At 34.3% G+C, this 18,246-nt stretch overlaps 1 protein-coding gene across 2 annotated transcripts; it reads right to left on the reverse strand.

Annotated features, from left to right (window-relative positions):
* Window positions 1–730: 730 nt before the first annotated feature.
* On the reverse strand, window positions 731–14,766 carry gyg1b (glycogenin 1b). 2 transcript variants are annotated; one of them, XM_058764841.1, is made up of 7 exons: window positions 14,639–14,754; window positions 13,454–13,592; window positions 13,191–13,365; window positions 12,275–12,437; window positions 3,114–3,240; window positions 2,507–2,717; window positions 731–1,824 (listed from the first exon to the last, which is right to left on the reverse strand). In XM_058764841.1, the coding sequence occupies exons 1-7, from the start codon at window positions 14,643–14,645 to the stop codon at window positions 1,678–1,680; spliced, it is 969 nt and encodes a 322-aa protein (XP_058620824.1). In that variant the 5' UTR covers window positions 14,646–14,754; the 3' UTR covers window positions 731–1,677. The 2 variants fall into 2 exon arrangements, with proteins under 2 accessions (XP_058620824.1, XP_058620825.1); XM_058764842.1 differs by having other exon boundaries at window positions 732–1,824; window positions 13,454–13,589; window positions 14,639–14,766.
* Between the last annotated feature and the right edge of the window lie 3,480 nt (window positions 14,767–18,246).

Below are 18,246 nucleotides of genomic sequence, written 5' to 3' on the forward strand. Positions count from 1 at the left end.
AAAAAATTGGTTAGAATATTTCTAATGGGTCATTTGAAATGTAATTAAAAGAAAAATAATCATAAAAAAAAGATTCCGTCCGAAATTTCCCAATGGAAAACGTTATATAAATATTATATAAATAATAACATGTAAATACATTTAAAATATAAATAAATATATTATATAAATATATAATATTTATAAATAAATATTATATAAAACCTTAAAATAAATAAAACTTTATGGGAAAAACTGTAACAGTAATTTTAAAAATCGTAAGATTGAAAACAAAGGAGTGTAATCTCTATGAATTTATTTGTTATTGTACAGTAGAAACCGCATCGCTTAGGTGACGCTTGCTGTTTCTGTTATTAGAAATACCTATAAAAGTAATTTTGCTTGACTTAAGAACTGCATGAAAATAAGAATATTTCATAAACACAAACACTAAAATAATTTATGTAAAGATGCCGTTCCACCAACAACCACAGGGTGTCGTAACATAATTTATAAATTCAGAATTTCCTAATTTATTTATTTTCGCGAATGTTATTGTTGTACGAAATCTTTCAACAAATCTAATCTAAATGTTTCTATTTCTCAAATTGCACTCATGCTTTTAGTAAGACTTCAGTTACAAACCCGGAAGATGTTCCTGACAGCTGAAGTGAAATACTATTATTTTATGTATTATCTATTACAGTTCATTTGCCTGCCTCTCAAACGTACATTAATACAACGATAAAAAAGATATAATATCACACGTAATAATTTTGAAAGTTTTATTTTGTAGCCAGAGGGGACAATGGCCCTGTAACACTGAATAAAAGAAAACAGAGATACAAAAAGACAAAAGAAAAACGCAAAGATATAAAAAGAAATATATGTGACAATAGACTGCACAGTGAGAAGACAGTAAACCAGAGAACATGCACCATCCAGCATGTGAACATAGTCAACCAGACCAACATTCAAGAGCATAAAGCCTTTAAAAAGTCAAACATTAAGGCACGAATCAACAACAGGTGACGAAAAAGAGAAGCTTTTGTTTTCTAAAAGAGAATTAAAAATATAACCACATATTCTGAATTAGATTTTCTTTATGAAAAAGTAAGAATATTTTATTTAAAATTGGTAGGATTGGCAACATGATGTGCTCTAGTTAAAGGTGCACAGATCTCTTTTTTCTGTTGTTTAAAAGTTTAAAACCATGTACATGTGAGATGAAACTCACTCCAGTTACACCAGTAGACTCATAAAAGCTGTTTTATGTACATTGAACATGTCACCTCAATACTAACAGTAGTATCTGGGTTACCCAGGAACCCCAATACTGGACTTTTGTTAGTAAATTGTATATATTTATCACTGCAAATTGAGCATTTGTACATTGGCATGTTACACGTTCAGGAATCCACACCTCTAGGTGTCAGTATAAGTCCAGAAAAATGACTGAAAGTGCATTTCAAACATGGACACTTTGAGCATGTGATAGAGAAAGCTGGCCCAAAAGTGCCTTCATCTATTAAAATTGCCATGCACTGCCAGAATTCACATTTTGCATGAGGTTCAAAGGTAAAGTTAGCATTAAATGCTTGAATGAAAAAGACAAAGAGTGTGACGTGTTAGCGGGCCACAGTGTGACAGTCTTGCATAGCTGAATACCCTCTCAAATTACTTTGACATTTCCACTTTTTATTTCAGGAAAACGTCAAGCTTCTTCTGAATGTTGTCAAAAGAGTCTATTCCCATGTAGTCGGCCTGGCCCTGCTCCCACCTCTGCTTGCGCTCCGCTGAGGACACGAGCGGCTCAACACACTCCCCGCTCTCCGCAGCATCCTCCTGTGAACGAGAGAACAATCCAGGCCATTAAAAACATGACATTCATTTAAAAAAAAGGTCATCTTTCAGTTCTGTGCAGTTTGGGGGAAAAAACCCCAAAAAAAAACAGGAATCTTGAAAAACTTGGATATACTGTATGAGGTTGACTAATTTTGTATAATTTCTAGACCTGGAAAAAAAAATGGTAAATTAATAATAAATATATAAATTAAATAAGATGCATATGTAAAATGACATTTTTCAAATTATGCCAAGCTCAAAAAAGGGTAGAAATTGTGATTTCTGTAAAATTCATGTAAATACATAATACATATATCAAATAGATAACAAATAAAATACATTTAAAAAATGTATTAAAATTTTATAAATAACAGTTATTCCAAGCTATAATAAAATATCAGGCATAAATTGTGATTTGTTTTTTTTTAATAGATTAATTATTTTTATTTTTATTTTTTTTCCGGTAAATCACAAATAACTGTAAAAATCACTATGTCACTGGGTATTGTTGTGGCCTTTGCTACTGTAGACACTAACATGTAAATGCAAGATTTTTTTGTGTGTGAATAATGTATCTTATTAAAGTTAACAATGCTTAGCATGTAGTGCAAGTATGACAATTGGTACACGGCCTTGTGGACTCATGGACATGGATATTTTCTTCTGTGTGTTTAGGCCTGACCTCACAGCCGGAGTTGAAGGGCTGGTCTCCATACTCTCGGATCAGCATGGGCAGCACCTCGGCGCAGTACAGAGCCCACCACTGCAGCAGGAAGTCGGACTGAGACGAGGCCTGTACGTTTCCTCTCAGTTTCCTCTGCGTGGGGTTATACGTATAGCTCCACGGCTTCATCTGGCCCAAGAAGTGCACAACCTTTGCATTTGCACCATATCTGTGGACAGAAAGACATTTTCAGCATGCATTCCTGAAAAATAGCAGGCGTCATGAGGTGTATGAATGCATTTCAACGTTGGGCTGAAAATCAAATGTGTTTATTGCAAGTAACAGGTTAAAAGTCCCGACTAAAATCTGACATTTTCTGTGAGTTCAAATCTACACAGTACGGTGTAAACCTGAAGTGAGAACACCATGCACACTATTGCTGGCAGCTGAAAGCATTATCAAATTAGTGCGAGTGTCTCCTCAGATGATTTTCTCTCACACTCTTCTTCCTCAGCTCTTGTAACCCGATGTTACGGCATGAGCATGTGACTCGTGTGTGGATCCTGTTACTGGCCAGCGCATGCCAGCATCAGTGATCAGTGAGCGGAGTCAGAGTCACACTCACTGTTTAAACGCAGGAAGGTATGTGTAGATGGCTATGCTGCTCATGTTATAGATGAAAGGAAGGTGTTTGTTGATGTCGGCTGTTGCCCAGTCGCTGAAGAAGCCGTTCAGAACTCCTTGGTCCCCTCCTGTTGAGCAGATTAATAATAAATAATGTCACTTCAAACGGAATTAGCTCTCTTTTATTTATTAATATAATTTAGAAGTAAATAAGACAGTTTAAGCAATTAAAGCTGAACTGTGTAATATCTGCACTACCAGCATCGCCAAGTGTAATTGCAATCAATATATAAAAATGAATGAATGAATAATAAAAAAATAAAAAAATAAAAGAATACATAAATAAATGAATAAAAAAATAAATTCTAATGATTAATAATATAAAAAAAAAAATAAAAGTTTAAATAACTATGAATTAATAAATAAATAATAAATACAAATAAATAAACAAACAACTAAAAGAATACATAGCTAAAATGCATAAATGAATGAATAAATAAATACTAATAATTCCTAAAATAAATAAATGAATCAATAAACAAATAAACAAACAATTAAATGCATAAATAACTATAAGTGAATAAATAATAAATAATAATAGATAAATAAACAAATAAACAAACAAAAAGAATACACAACTAAGAATAAATGAATAAATTAATACTAATAATTATTAAAATAAATAAATACCTATGAATTAATAAATAGCTAATAAACAAACAGACAATTAAAGGAATACATAACTAATATTGAATGAATGAACAAATACTAATCATTTCTAAAATAAAAAAAACATGAATAAACAAACAAACAAACAAACAGATACTTAAGAATACATAACAAAATGAATGAATGAATGAATACTAATAATTACTAAAAATAAATATATAACTATATAAAAATAAATAAATAAAATACAAATAAACAAACAAACAACATTCAAAAAATGAATGTATGAATATTAATAAGTCTTCAAAAACAAAAACAAATAAACAATTGAATGCATAAATAATTATGAATGAATAAATAAATAATAAACAAACAAACAAACAAACAAACAGATCATTAAAAGAACACATAAATAAGAATGAATGAATGAATACTAATAATTACTAAACTAAATAAATAAATACCTATGAAGGAATAAATAACTAATAAATAAACAAACAGGCAATTAAATTAAATACATATATAATCACAAATGAATGAATGAATGAACGAATACTAATAATTCATAAAACAAACAAACAAGCATGAGTGAATAAATAAATATGAAATAAAAGTAAATAAATAAATGAACAGATAATTAAAAGGATAACAAAATGAAAGAATGAATCAATGAATACTAATCATTACTAAAAATAAATAACTATGAATAAAATAATAAATAAACAAACAGACAAGTAAAAGAATAACTAATAATGAATGAATAAACAAATAAATAAATACTAATAATTATTACTAAAATAAGTAAAATGAACAAAATTTTAAAATATGTAAAAGAAATAGGCACAGGGTTTACACTTTTTGGGAGAATTAACTATAAAAGTTACTCTTTGAATTCTTATTTCAATGTTTTGGTTGGTTGTTGGGGTGTTGCTAAGATGTTCTCAGTGCTTTTTAATGTGTCTGTGTGGTTGCTCGAGTGATCTGGGTGATTGCTAGGATGTTATATAATAAGGTTTTCTGACTTCGGACTGTTTTACGCTGTCATTTCATGTGTGATCAAATCTGACCCGTTTGTTCAGAGTAGCTGTTAGCGTGGAAACTGAGACATACAGAGTCCAAAGCTGCTGACTAGTACATAATAAATGTCACAGAGTTGTCTACATGAGGACAATGAGTGAAAATGAGTTCAGCTCCAAACAACAACAATACATCCTGTGATACTCAGCAATGTAAGATGGCCATTTTACATCTTATGTCAGGGAAATTCAAAAATATGTACGACAGTCACGCTGTTTTTGAGCAGATAGCAGTGCAAGGAATGTGTCCAGGTGCTTACTAGTTGAAAAAAGACCCTATACATATCTAAAAAAGGTCACGCTCTGAAAGAGCAGCCTAGTTCCTGCATAGTTGCTCAAAGGTCACTGAAGACACAGCGTCTCATGACACAGAGATATACATCTCACACTGCACTGAACATACACTGACACTGAAATAGCTGCACTATTAAAACACCAAAAGGCTGTTTAATGAGCCTCTATGTGTCTGCTGTACACTCTCAGAAATAAAGGTACAAAAGCTGTCACTGGGGCGGTACCTTTTCAAAAGGTACATGTTTGTACCTAAAGGGTCCATTTTGGTACCTTAAAGGTACATATTAGTACTTAAAGTGTACATATTTGAACCTAATAGGTACAAAAGTGAACCTTTTGAAAAGGTACCGCCCCAGTGACAGCTTTTGTACCTTTATTTCTGAGAGTGATACAGTGTCATGGTGGACACAGAATCCAGGAGTGTAGGAGGATACGGGAATATTAATAGCACACTGCCGACATGCAGACAGCTGGTTAACATAAAATTTAAATTTGGTTATTATTTACTCATCCTCATGTCTTTGAAACTTGCATATGATTTTCTTATTTCTGAGGAGCACAACAGGAGTAACTTACAGCAGCTGTTCTTTTCCATGTAATAATCAGAGTGAATAGTGATGTGGCTGTCATGATGAATAACGACTTCATGTTACTCAACATCAAGGTATTGCATGGCTTTAGAAGACTTGGAATATAACATACAATTACATAGAATATTTTTGCGATACTTTTATAGTTGTTTTTGATCATTTTAAAGCTTTACAGCTCTTGGTCCACATCCACTTTTGTTTCATGTGAGAGATCAACTCAAATTTTGACTATAACACTTTACAATAAGGTCTCATTACTTGAGGTTAGTTAATGCATTAACTAATATTAACAAAAATTATCAATACATCTGGTTTTATGAGTCTTTAACAGCTGTTAATTATTAGTTAACGTTGGCTGAGGTCCATTAAATCATATTAACAGAAACAACTTTTGATTTTAATAATATACTGTATTACTAAATACTGAAATTAGCATTAACTAAGATTAAAAAAAAAGCTTTAGAAGTATTTTCATTGTTAGTTCACGTTAACTAATATGGTTAACCAATGGAATTAGTTATAGTTCCAAATGGAACTATATTAAAACTATATACTATTTCATTAACTATATGGAGTTAATGAAATATTTGTAAAAAATTATGAAAAACAACTCAAAAAATTTTGCCTGCGGAGGGCAGATTAGGCCTCAGTTTTTTTCTGAGGATTATGAGTGTTAAAAGCGCAGTGAAACAGAAATAGTGCCAGACTTTTTTATTGTGAAGTGCATCAGAGTGAAATGGATGTAAAGAGGTAAAAAACACAGGGCGGGACTCTATCTATCAGGTGTTGATTGTACGGAAGCAGATCTAAACGCGAGCGTGAGGTCGAATGTAGAAAAAAAGAGAGGACTGATTGGAGAAGTCCAGAATACTGTACGTCACCAACTCTGTTGAAAGATCGAGTTACGATATTTTGATTAAAAAATTATGAAAATCATATGCATAGATCAGTTTTTCAAAATAAAGTCAATAACAGACGTGATGAATTTTCATTTCATGCCAACTTTAAAGGATATTGTTATCTAGTCAGTTTATTTCTTCAATATCTGTCTGTTAACCTATGGGAATCCAGTACCATCCTCTGCACTAAAACACATGAATATTTGCCCCAGGACAGGCCATGTGCACGCTGTAAGGAAATGAATATAGTCTGCACAAACCATATACAGCATCCTCGCTGCTAGCCAAAGAAGACGTTTTCAAAGTCACCTAATAATACTACGTGCCTATAGCAGATTAACCAACATGCTGGAGCACTGTTTGCAAAGCATGCTGGTTTAGCAGCTAAACCAATCCAGCGTTATTTAATTTGGGCGTGCCTTCAGGAGCCCAGAAACAGGGTTCAGAATCCTCCACCGGGCTTTCCTTGTGCAAGTGGCTCTACAAACATTACTGCGGCCTTGGAGTGTTCATTTTGAGGGGATGATCTGAACTGTGCAGGAATGCACATAGTCTCTGGCTGGTTTACATTGGCAGAGGATGAGAACAAGTCCGCATGATAGCCTCAGGTCATCAGGACCGTAATAAACCAGGAAATGGGAAGATGCTTGTTTGATTCACCGTTTCAGAGATTCAGATGCTCTGCAGGTATGAGAGAACACACTGATGCTTTGTCTTTGGATGCCAGTTGTCTGAACGCCCAACAAACCTGGAAGTGATTTGGCTGGTTTGTTAGTCTGACGCACAACACTCTTGAAACTGCTTGTCACTGAGATCATTCCTAAACACACTCACTGTTCTTTGAATTTTTTGTTTTTGTTTTTTGTTTAAAATCCAAAACAACTGGTCCTTTGCTGTCATTTTTTTTTTCAATGTAAGCATGACTTAACAGTGCAAATTACATCTAATCACCCAGAACACCCTAGAAACCATCTAGAAATTATAACCCTCCAGAACACCATAGTAACAACCTACAATGCCCTTACAACCATTCAGAACACCTTATCAACCATCTAGCAATGCAATAGCAAGAAAAGAGCAATGCCCTTACAACTATCTTGAACACCCTAGCAACCACCTAAAACACCCAAGTAATGTCCTTTTTACTATTTAGAACACCCTAAGAACAACTATCTTACAACCAAACAGAACACTCTAGCAATCAACTAACAATGCCCCAGCAAGCACCCGGAACAACCACTTAGCAACACCCATACAACTATCTAGAACACCACAGTAACTACCTAACAACTCATCCATAACATCCTAGCAATCACCTAATAATTAGAAACACCCTTGCAATGCTAATTCAACTACCTAGACAATCTAAGCAACTATCCAAAACATTCTTGCAATCACTTAGAAATGATCCAAGACACCCTAGCAACACCCTAGAAACCACCGAGCATTGCCATTACAAATATCTACAACACCCTAACAATCACCTAGATACACACAAGCAATTATCTATCAGTACTCTTACAACTTGCCTACAAACCATATCAACCACCTTACAACCATCCACCACACCCTAGCAACACCTTAGAAACCACATAGCAACACCTTTTACAACTATAGTATCTTAGCAACCAGCATAGAACCATTCAGAACACACTTCCAAGGACCCTGTACACCCTACCAACCATGCAGTAACACACTTATAATCACCTAGCACACCCTAACAATGACATAGCAACCACCAAGCACACCCTAACATTGCATAGCAACCACACAGAACAGAACAACCTAACAATGCCATAGCAACCACCCAGAATACCCTACCAACCACATAGCAAGCAACACACTTACTGTATAATCACTCAGAACATCCTAACAACACCATAGCAAACATGCAGCAACACACTTGCTGTATAACTACCCAGAACACCCTAACATTGCCATAGAAACCACCCAGCACACCCTAACAATGTCATAGCAACCACACAGAACACCCTAACAACGCCTTAGCAACCACCCATAACACCCTAACATTGCATAGCAACCACACAGAATACCCTACCAACCACATAACAACACACTTACTGTATAATCACATAGAACATCCTAACAACGCCATAGCAAACATGCAGCAACACTTACTCTGTAGTCATGCAGAACACCCTAACAACGCCATAGCAACCTCACAGAACACCATAACCACATAGCAGCACACTTGCTGTATAACTACCCAGAACACCCTAACATTGCCATAGAAACCACACAGAACACCCTAACAATGCCATAGCAACCACCCAGAATACCCTACCAACCACATAGCAGCACACTTAATGTATAATCACCCAGAACATTCTAACATCGCCATAGCAAGCACCCAGCAAGACACTTACTGTATAGTCATGCAGAACACCCTAACAACGCCATAGCAACCACACAAAACACCATAACAACCACATAGAAACACACTTACTGTATAACTACCCAGAACATCATAATAAGGCCATAGAAACCACTTAGTACACCCTAACAATGTCATAGCAACCACACAGAACACCCTAACAATGCCTTAGCAACCAGCCAGCACACCCTAACATTGCCATAGCAACCACACATAACACCCTAACATTGCCATAGCAACCACCCAGCACACCCTAACATTGCCATAGCAACCACACAGAACACCCTACCAACCACATAGCAACACACTTACTGTATAATCACCCAGAACACCCTAACAAGGCCATGGCAACCACCCAGAACTCCCTAACAACGCAATAGCAAACACACAGAACACCCTACCAACCACACAGCAAAATACTTACCGTGTAACCAGCCAGAACACCCTAACAATGCCATAACAACCACACAGATCACCATATAAACTACATAGCAACACACGTAATTTATAACCACCCAGAGCACCCTAACAATGCTATAGCAACCACTCAGGAAGTCACTTGCTGTATAACCACCCAGAACATCCTAACAATGCCATAGCAACCACTCGGAACACCCTAACAATGCCTTAGAAATCACACAGAATACCCTAGCAACCTCATATGCCAGCCTGGCAGAAGACTCCAGCATCATGGTGGCATAATTTGCACAGAAAAGCACTAGTCAGATTGTCCTCTGAATTTTTTTAGTTTCTCATGTTCTTCTCTCCCAAACTCAAAGCTTCATTAAGCAGAGAATACGACAAGACATCATGACAACAGTCAAGAAGAGTTCAAGCTTTCCCTGTTATGACCACAAACAATCTAGCTCAGCTAAAAATAAAGCAATCATTACAAATTACCACACCATTAGAGCTCTGATGAGTCAGAGGACAGTCACCGGTCACTTCAAAACTACCAAAGACAAAAATAGACCAAAAACTCAGGCGGACAAGATTGTGTAGCATTTATGCAGCCTGCAATTATGACAGTCCAAAAGAGCCACTGGATTCTGTGGAATAACAAAAGCATAATAAACAGGCTTTTGAAAAGGTGCCAATCTCCATAATGTAAGCAGAGCCCACCCTCACAACGCAGCAATCTAATTGGTTCCTCGATCGTCACGCTCAAACTCACAGCCAGACTCATAAGAATGGGTTCACTGTGTCGTCGAGCTGAAAACAAGTCCAAAAACTTACACCAATACATCATAAATCTGTCACCCCAAAGTCACTCACACACACTGACATATGCAAACAATTATTCGTCCTGCATCTTATCAACTAACAAGTGAAAAACAAAGCATAGGGAAAAAGAAACATGCACTTTTGCTGATAGCCATTTTACCAAATTACTAAAACCCATAAAAGTTGCATAACGAGCAACTACGCCAAGAGGTGGCTGTAGAAAAATGGCCCTTGGCTCCTAAAGAAAAGGAAAAACAGGGTTGCCTTGAAAGGGCTTTTGTTTGCTGAGGGCGCCCGTGCCAAATTCCTCTCGCCGGGCTTATGAACCAGCTGTGTTGGGCAATACTCGAGAGGCTCTGTTCGGCATTTTCGCTTGAAGTAATTTTGTGATGCAAACAGGGAAGGGCGACTTAATTACGCTGACAGTGTGCGTAAAATGAGCACACGTCAAAGTGCTGGGCGTGTGGGGAAATGCAGAGATGTTTCAGCTGGAACGGAGAGATGGAATGATGAGGGTTGATGCAGGAAGATCCATTCAGAAACATTAGCTAAAATAACCTCTGATGGGTTATTTAGCCACGATTAGCCTTGATTGCAGACGAGGTACTTGATAAGCGCCCAGATCACCAGAGAGACAAATATAGGATGTTTTAAAAGCTGTATAAACAAAGATTACTATCTAGACGAGTCTAGGATTAGAAGGGTGCTGTAAATAGATAGTGACTATAGGTCTAAGCTCTAAAATTATTATTTTTTTTTAAAAAGAAAAAGAAAAAGAGTACCATTAAAAGTGTTCTATATCAGGGGTTTCTCAACCTTTTAGATGCCACAGACTAATTTATAAAACAGTATTCATTTATTTATTTTATGTTAATATTAAATATTTTAAAAAGTAAATATGCATAAAAAATTATTTGGAAAATATTTAGTTTTTTTATTAGTCCACTACAGTACTGTACTATGTATTATTTGTTTTTATCTATTTTGTATTGATTTTATTTTAATCAAATTTGTATTTATTTATTGTAATCAAATTTTTATTATTCATTTATCTATTTCTGATATACCATTTATTATTTATATTTTATTTATTACATAGATGTATTATATATTTTAATCCAATTGTCATTATACATTTATTTATATATTTTTGATCAATTTAGATTTTTGATTATTTTAATTTATTTGCTCTTATTTATTTATTTAAATTGTATTTTTTTTTTTTTTTTACATTTACAACTATTTTTTTTTTTTTTTTACATAGTTTTTCTCTCAACCTTTTCATGGACAGTAGTTACCCAAAATTATTGTACGTCTTAAAAAGATTCAGAATATAATGCATATGCCACATAAAATACTTGTCATTTTGAAACTATGTAACTCCAAGTATCTCTATGTTTTGTTTTTGCTGTGCAGAAATGAGCAGCGGGGAAGACTCTGCAGAAGTTCTCCTTTTTAATATATAACATTAAGTAAGTAATTAAATAAATATACTTGTCCCTCAGCTTGCAAAAATCACTTTAGGCCTGTTTACACCAAGGACAAAAACTATAATGATAACTAAAACTATGAAGTTTTAATAATCATTCTAATTCTAAGTGAATAGTCCATACCACAGCTATAACAGAAACGGCACAGAGGAATGATATCATTTGAATCAATTTCAGAACACGTTTGTCCAAATGATGAACAAAAACATTGACAGCCAATCAGAATCAATGCACCCAAAAGATTGCGCTTTTAAAGTGGTAGACGATAAAAGCCGTGCACACTCATAATAAGCAGAATTGTTATTATTCATTGGTGACGAGGACGCTAATATAGCTATTATCATAGTCATAGCTGTAGTTGTCGTTCTTGGTGTGAAAAACCTTTAGAGAAAATACAGTCCTGGAACATTCCTTTAAAATGCTTCAAACACAGTAAAAATGTCATTGCCCTAAAAGCCATTTGCTCCAACTGAAATTCAGAGCTCTGACACATCTAAAACTGAATGATAGTGGCGTTTTACATACCGTCAAAGCTGCCATGCTCTGTGCAATACTGCAGAAGTTTGCCGTAGGTTTCGTTGGACGGGCGAAACACGAACACACCAGAGTTAAAACAATCAGGCCAGCCGGGGTCTGGAGCCGCAGACAGCTCCTCTCTGTCAAACAGCTCATCTATGTTTGATACCACCTACAGCCAACAGAAAAGTGTCACACTTCTCATATAACACTGTCCCAATTTTTACAAATATTTTTGTGTTTATTTTTTATATGTTATATATATATTTTTTTTTTTTGTCGTATTATGTACAATTCATTAGTGCATGTAAGAAAGAAAAAGTTATTTTAATAAAAAAACACACTACAGTTAAATTATTTTTTATGAATTATTCAGCAAGGATGCTGAACTCCTCAAAAGTGACAGTAAAAACAGCTCTAGCATTACAAAAAAATTCTTATGCTGTCTTTTATAACTTTCTATTTCTCAAACATCCTGAAAATAAAATGTATCACGGTTTCCACAAAAATATTAAGCGATGCAGTTTTTCCAAAATTGATAATAATTCAGCTTCACAGTATTCACAAGAATAAATTACATTTTACATTTTAATTAAAATGTACATATTAATATAGAAATGTTATTTTAAATTGTAGTCATATTTCACAATATTACTGTTTTTTACTCTATTTTTGATCAGATAAATGATAAAAAAAAAAAAATGCATTTTGAATAAAAGGCATGCACAGATGCCTTCACTACTTTTTGCAAGTTAAACAAGTTAAATGTAACTCAGAAGCATACATTCACACACTGAGTTAATGGTGCACAATGTAATTCAAATGACATAACAAACCGCAAGATAAATATTTCATGCATGTTTTGACAAGGCACAACTTCAACTCTCTGCTAACCAGCTGGTTCGAAGTCATGATGTGAACTCACCAGTGCGTCTGCGTCCATGAACACACACTTGGAGTAATGTGTGAGAGTCCAGCAGTGCAGCTTGGTGAAAGTGATACCCAGATCAGGTCTCTTCATCATGGCCAAGTGCGCTGTGTCCCCACTGTCCAACACATCCACTAGCCTGACTTCATCAAAGATCTTATGAAGCACTGCCCTAAAGACATTCACAAACATCTCATTTGGTTTTCCACGGAAGTCAGAGAGTTTGCAGTACAATACTGGCTGAATGAAGCATGTTGTACCTTGACTGATCAGACAAATGTGGCCCAATGAGCACCACCAGCTTTTTTGAAGTCTTGTGGTTCCTAAGGGATTTTCCAAGCACCATAGCTCCTCTTGCATAGCTATCATTTGTGGCCAAAGTGACAAATGCCTGTTCTGCTAACAAAATGATTGACATAACACTGACTGACAGAAAAGGTCTAATAAATTTGATTTCACATTACTATTCTAAGGCATAACAGATATGGCAATAAAATGTATTTCCCCCCCAAAACAAGACATGTTTAAGCATTAATGGAAGTCAATGATTCACATTTCCCCTCATAATAATGTAAAAAGTGGTGAAACTTACAAAGCTAAATGAATGAACTATTGAACAAATGGCCAATTATAAGCTGTGTCTGTGTAAGTGATTATCACAGCTGTGTTCTTCCTTTGAATATGGTTTAAAAAGCTTTAGTTTTGAGTTGATTCCAAGAATCGGTTCTTTTGAACAATAAGTTTCGAAGAATCTGATCAAAAACTGATTCAGTGATTCTTAACGACTTGTTCCTGGTGCCATCACTGCGTGCTATATTCTCTAAAATACTCCAATAAAGCCATATTGTTATGTTTTTCTTCAAAAAAAGGTGTTTTTTGGCAAATGTACGAGTTTGTAGCCATAGCCTAATTCATTTCATAAAGTCATTTAGACCGCAACTATAATTTGCATTAAACACTACTTAAATTATCTTATATCTCTCAGCTGAAACGTTTTTTTTTTGCTTGTTTTGATGAAATGCTATTTATTCAAACCAAACATATAATGAGTCATCGACTTATAAAGAAAAAAATCAAAACAGACAGTTCTCGATTCAATGAACTGTTGTTGAGTTGATTCGAGAACCATTCAACGAATTGTTCAGACCGATCGTTAATGCTTTACAGTTTGTGTCAAAAATATTGGGATTATGAATCATCTTCAACTCTTGAGTAATCATGCCAGCATAAATCAGCATTACATAGCCTACTTTACATCCATAGTTCTACAGAAATATGAATATGAGCAATGCAGTGAACATCCACATCCCTTAAAGCCTTTAGTTACATATGCATAAATAAAATCGTATCGATTTTTTTTTTTTTTTTTGCAGTATGAGATGATCATCACCCCCTACACTTCAACAGCTCTGTTATATTTAATTGAAAAGTGTATTGTCACATACCTGCCATGCTCGTTATTTGTCAAAGCTACTTTGTAGCTCGACTCCCAGAACAGCAGTGTCACTTCAATAAAAGAGACTCTGTATCACGTCCTGAGTTCATTTATACCATCGCGGACCTTCACCATATATACTGCTGCCAGTCACGTGACCAGAAAGGGCCCTGCGGACACGGCCATGATTGGTTCGTGATCTTTGGGGCGTGGCTTCATATATGTAACTACACTTGGGAAGTTGACAGATTTACAAGATTTTAGGTTGTAATTTATATGAATGTGAAACAGAAAGGTGTATACTTAATTTTTTTTTTTGATATTGTTACATAAATACATTGTATATTTTGTATATAATAGAAGGTATTTTTACATTTGTATATTCCATATTAAATACATTCTATATTTTGATGGCATTAACTCATGTTAACAAATTGTTAACGAAAAGTGCTGTGGCCAGTTGCATAAACTACTTAGACTAGTCTTAAAAGTTAGTCATGCAATTTTTTACATACAAAGATACAAACTGATTGGTGTCTCATGCCACCTACTGGTCAGAGTTTAGTTGTGCTTTCATTTTGATTCATAAATAATTAATATATTAAATCATTCTAGATATTTATTATTATAAATATGTAGAATTATATTTCTGTTCCCCTATGCCAGTGCAGATATATATACATATATGCTGACTGTGCATTATCCCTTACATAAGTTATATATAGGTGCATTACAGCATTTATATGTAAGTTTCTTGAAATCCTCCACATGTTCTTGCTCTGTTTATGTGTATCTTTCTGATAGTGTTAATAAAATAAAAAAGTTTCTTGGAAGGTTTGAAATTATAAACAACTTTTAAATTTTTATGTAATATATATTAAGAAATATATACATTAAGAAATTGGCGTGCTTTGGGGGCTCAAACCCCTGCCTTTTTTTCAAAATTATTCAAAAGTGCCCCTCTCAGACAAATAGCAATGCTATTGTAGTCAATAAAACAAAATGCATTTGAATTATAATTAACATGGCAATGTGTACAAAATGGTAACTAATCGCTCAAAAGTCAGAAAATTCCTGTTTATTTTTACATATCTGTCAATCTGAGGCGTAGTTATGGGATGCGTGTGTTTTGCTCGACTGATATTCCAGTCTGTTCAGAAACCGAGGCTCTCGAGCCATATATGGTTCTCTCAGTGATTGCCTATGGGTCGACGGAAGGAGAAAATAAACCAAACAATATTTTAAACATTTTTCATCAATAATCAAAGTTAGTGTGTCGATTTAATAAAAAATCCATATATTATATATTTTAGAATATTACATAATTCATCAATGCCCGTTTATCATGTATAATACACCAGCCAATCATGATCTGGCACAAGAAGTTCACATTTCATTGGACAATAATGTGAAGTGGAGCGGTTATTTTCCGTTCTTGTTGATAAATCGGTTGAAAATGGGACAGACGAGCTTATTTGTGGAGCGATCTGGATCTGTGGTTTGTCTCATTTTATATATCAAATTACATCGCTGGGTAAATTGATGCTAAATGACTACAAAACCGCAGCACCAAAAGTCGCAGTAATGGTAATCAGTATACAATTCACTTACATTTATGTATGATGCACCGTTCACTATTTGATGAAACTATCATAGTTATTTAAGCCCAAGTGCCACCTACAGGCCTATTATGTGAAGTGTAGGCTGGCGAAATGGTGACGTGAAAGGACTTTATCATCTTACCATTTTTGATAATTATGCAGCATTATGAAAGTGTCTCATGCTCATCAAGCCTGCATTTATTTGATCAAAAATACAGAAAAAACTGTAATATTGTGAAATATTATTACAATTTAAAAGAATGTTGATCTATTTTAATATACTTTAAAATATAATTTATTTCTGTGATCGAAGTTGAATTTTCAGCATCATTACTCCAGTCTTCAGTGCATGATCCTTCAGAAATCATTCTAATATGCTGATTTATTATCAATATTGGAAACAACTGTGCTGCTTTTTAAATTTTTATTTGTTTATTTATTTATTTTATTTTTTATTTATTTTATCTTTTTCGGGACCCGTGATACTTTTTTGGGGTTCATTGATAAATAAAAATAAATAAAAAGAACAACATTTATTCAAAATAGAGATGTTTTCTAACAATATCAATCTTTACTATAACTGTTTCTACCAATTTAGCAAATATTTGTTAAAAATAAATAAATACCGACCTCAAGCTTTTCAACGTATATTGTTACAAAAATGATTTATTTACAATTTTTTTTTTTACATTGCCCCTATTTTACATTTGAGCCCCTGCCCCTGTCCCTGAGCACAAACTGATTAGAATATACAATAAATATTACAATACAGGCCTCTGTTGTATGCTGGAATATATTGTATTAAACTGGAAATAAAGCTTCACTTATTCTCTGAATAGGTTACGATGCATGCATTTTATTTCCTGATTGACTGTCTATTTCAGACTATGCATGACAGCACAAATTCTATTGCTTTTTTTTTTTTTTTAAATTACAGTTAATTAGGGACTTTATTACAACACACATAAATACATTAAAATTAACGAGAAAAGTATCAGAATACTAGTGAGTAGCGTCATTATGATTGCTGCATTCCTTAGAATGTTCGGTGGGTCTGTAAATATGAGAGGCATCCTGCATTTTGTAGCAAGTCAGCGAGTGAATGTGAGTACACTCTGTTCTGTACACGAAGTTTGGGCATCTGAATTTTAATCAGTATTTAATCGATATTTAACAGCTTCCGCGTACGACAGTCAGCAGAAGTGAGAGAAAAGTGTTTATTACGTTTGAAATATGGATATTTTTCTTACAAAAACGCATGGATTCGCTGCAGGAGGCCTTTATTCACGCCCCGAAACCATGTGAGGCACGTTTTATTACGGATGCACGCACTTTATTTGATGACTTGTGGACTGTTGATCAGAAGCACCTGCCCACTGCAGTCCTCACACTTGGAAGACAGTTTTTAATATAACTCCGATTGGATTCGTCTGAAAGAAGAAAGCCATATACACCTAGGATGCCTCAAGGGTGAGTAAAACACAGGCTAATTTTCATTTTTGGGTGAACTAACCCTTTAAAATTGTATGTATGAGTATCATATTCTTTTCAATTTATAGACCCAGCCTTTAATATTAAAGTGGTAAGAGCAATATATCTAGATTTTCTCTAAGAATCACTCATTAAATCTGCTCAGTTTTACATTATGTATTTTTCATCAACAGGAAAATGCAGGTGTGGATCAGTCACTTCCTGAAAAAAAGCAGTTGCATGGCAAACAAAATCAGACATCAACAGCTGGGACCAGACGACTTAAAAGCATTTATGTATATTCATATATTTAATGGAATATTTGTAACTGTTTAAATTTTTATTTATTTTTTTAGAAATAGTTTGTACATATTTTATATGAATGTATGTGTAATAATAATAAAAAAACTGTTTATTTATTTATTTTTATTTATCAAGGACAGTGCATATCAGTTAACATGGGTGTTATGTACCAATTTATGCCAATCAGAACAGACAACACAATTTATTCTATGCAATCCAATTGAAGAAGGGGTCTAAATGTACT

Source organism: Onychostoma macrolepis, chromosome 24 (genome assembly GCF_012432095.1).
Source record: "Onychostoma macrolepis isolate SWU-2019 chromosome 24, ASM1243209v1, whole genome shotgun sequence".
In the NCBI taxonomy this organism is placed as follows: Eukaryota; Metazoa; Chordata; class Actinopteri; order Cypriniformes; family Cyprinidae; genus Onychostoma; species Onychostoma macrolepis.

Excerpts from the sequence above, each read along its gene's own strand:
- gyg1b (XM_058764841.1), bottom strand. Across the intron at positions 12,438-13,190 it reads TCATGGACGCAGACGCACTG|GTGGTATCAAACATAGATGA; the intron begins GTGAGTTCACAT and ends TGTTGGCTGTAG. Across the intron at positions 3,241-12,274 it reads AGAGCATGGCAGCTTTGACG|GAGGGGACCAAGGAGTTCTG; the intron begins GTATGTAAAACG and ends TCTGCTCAACAG.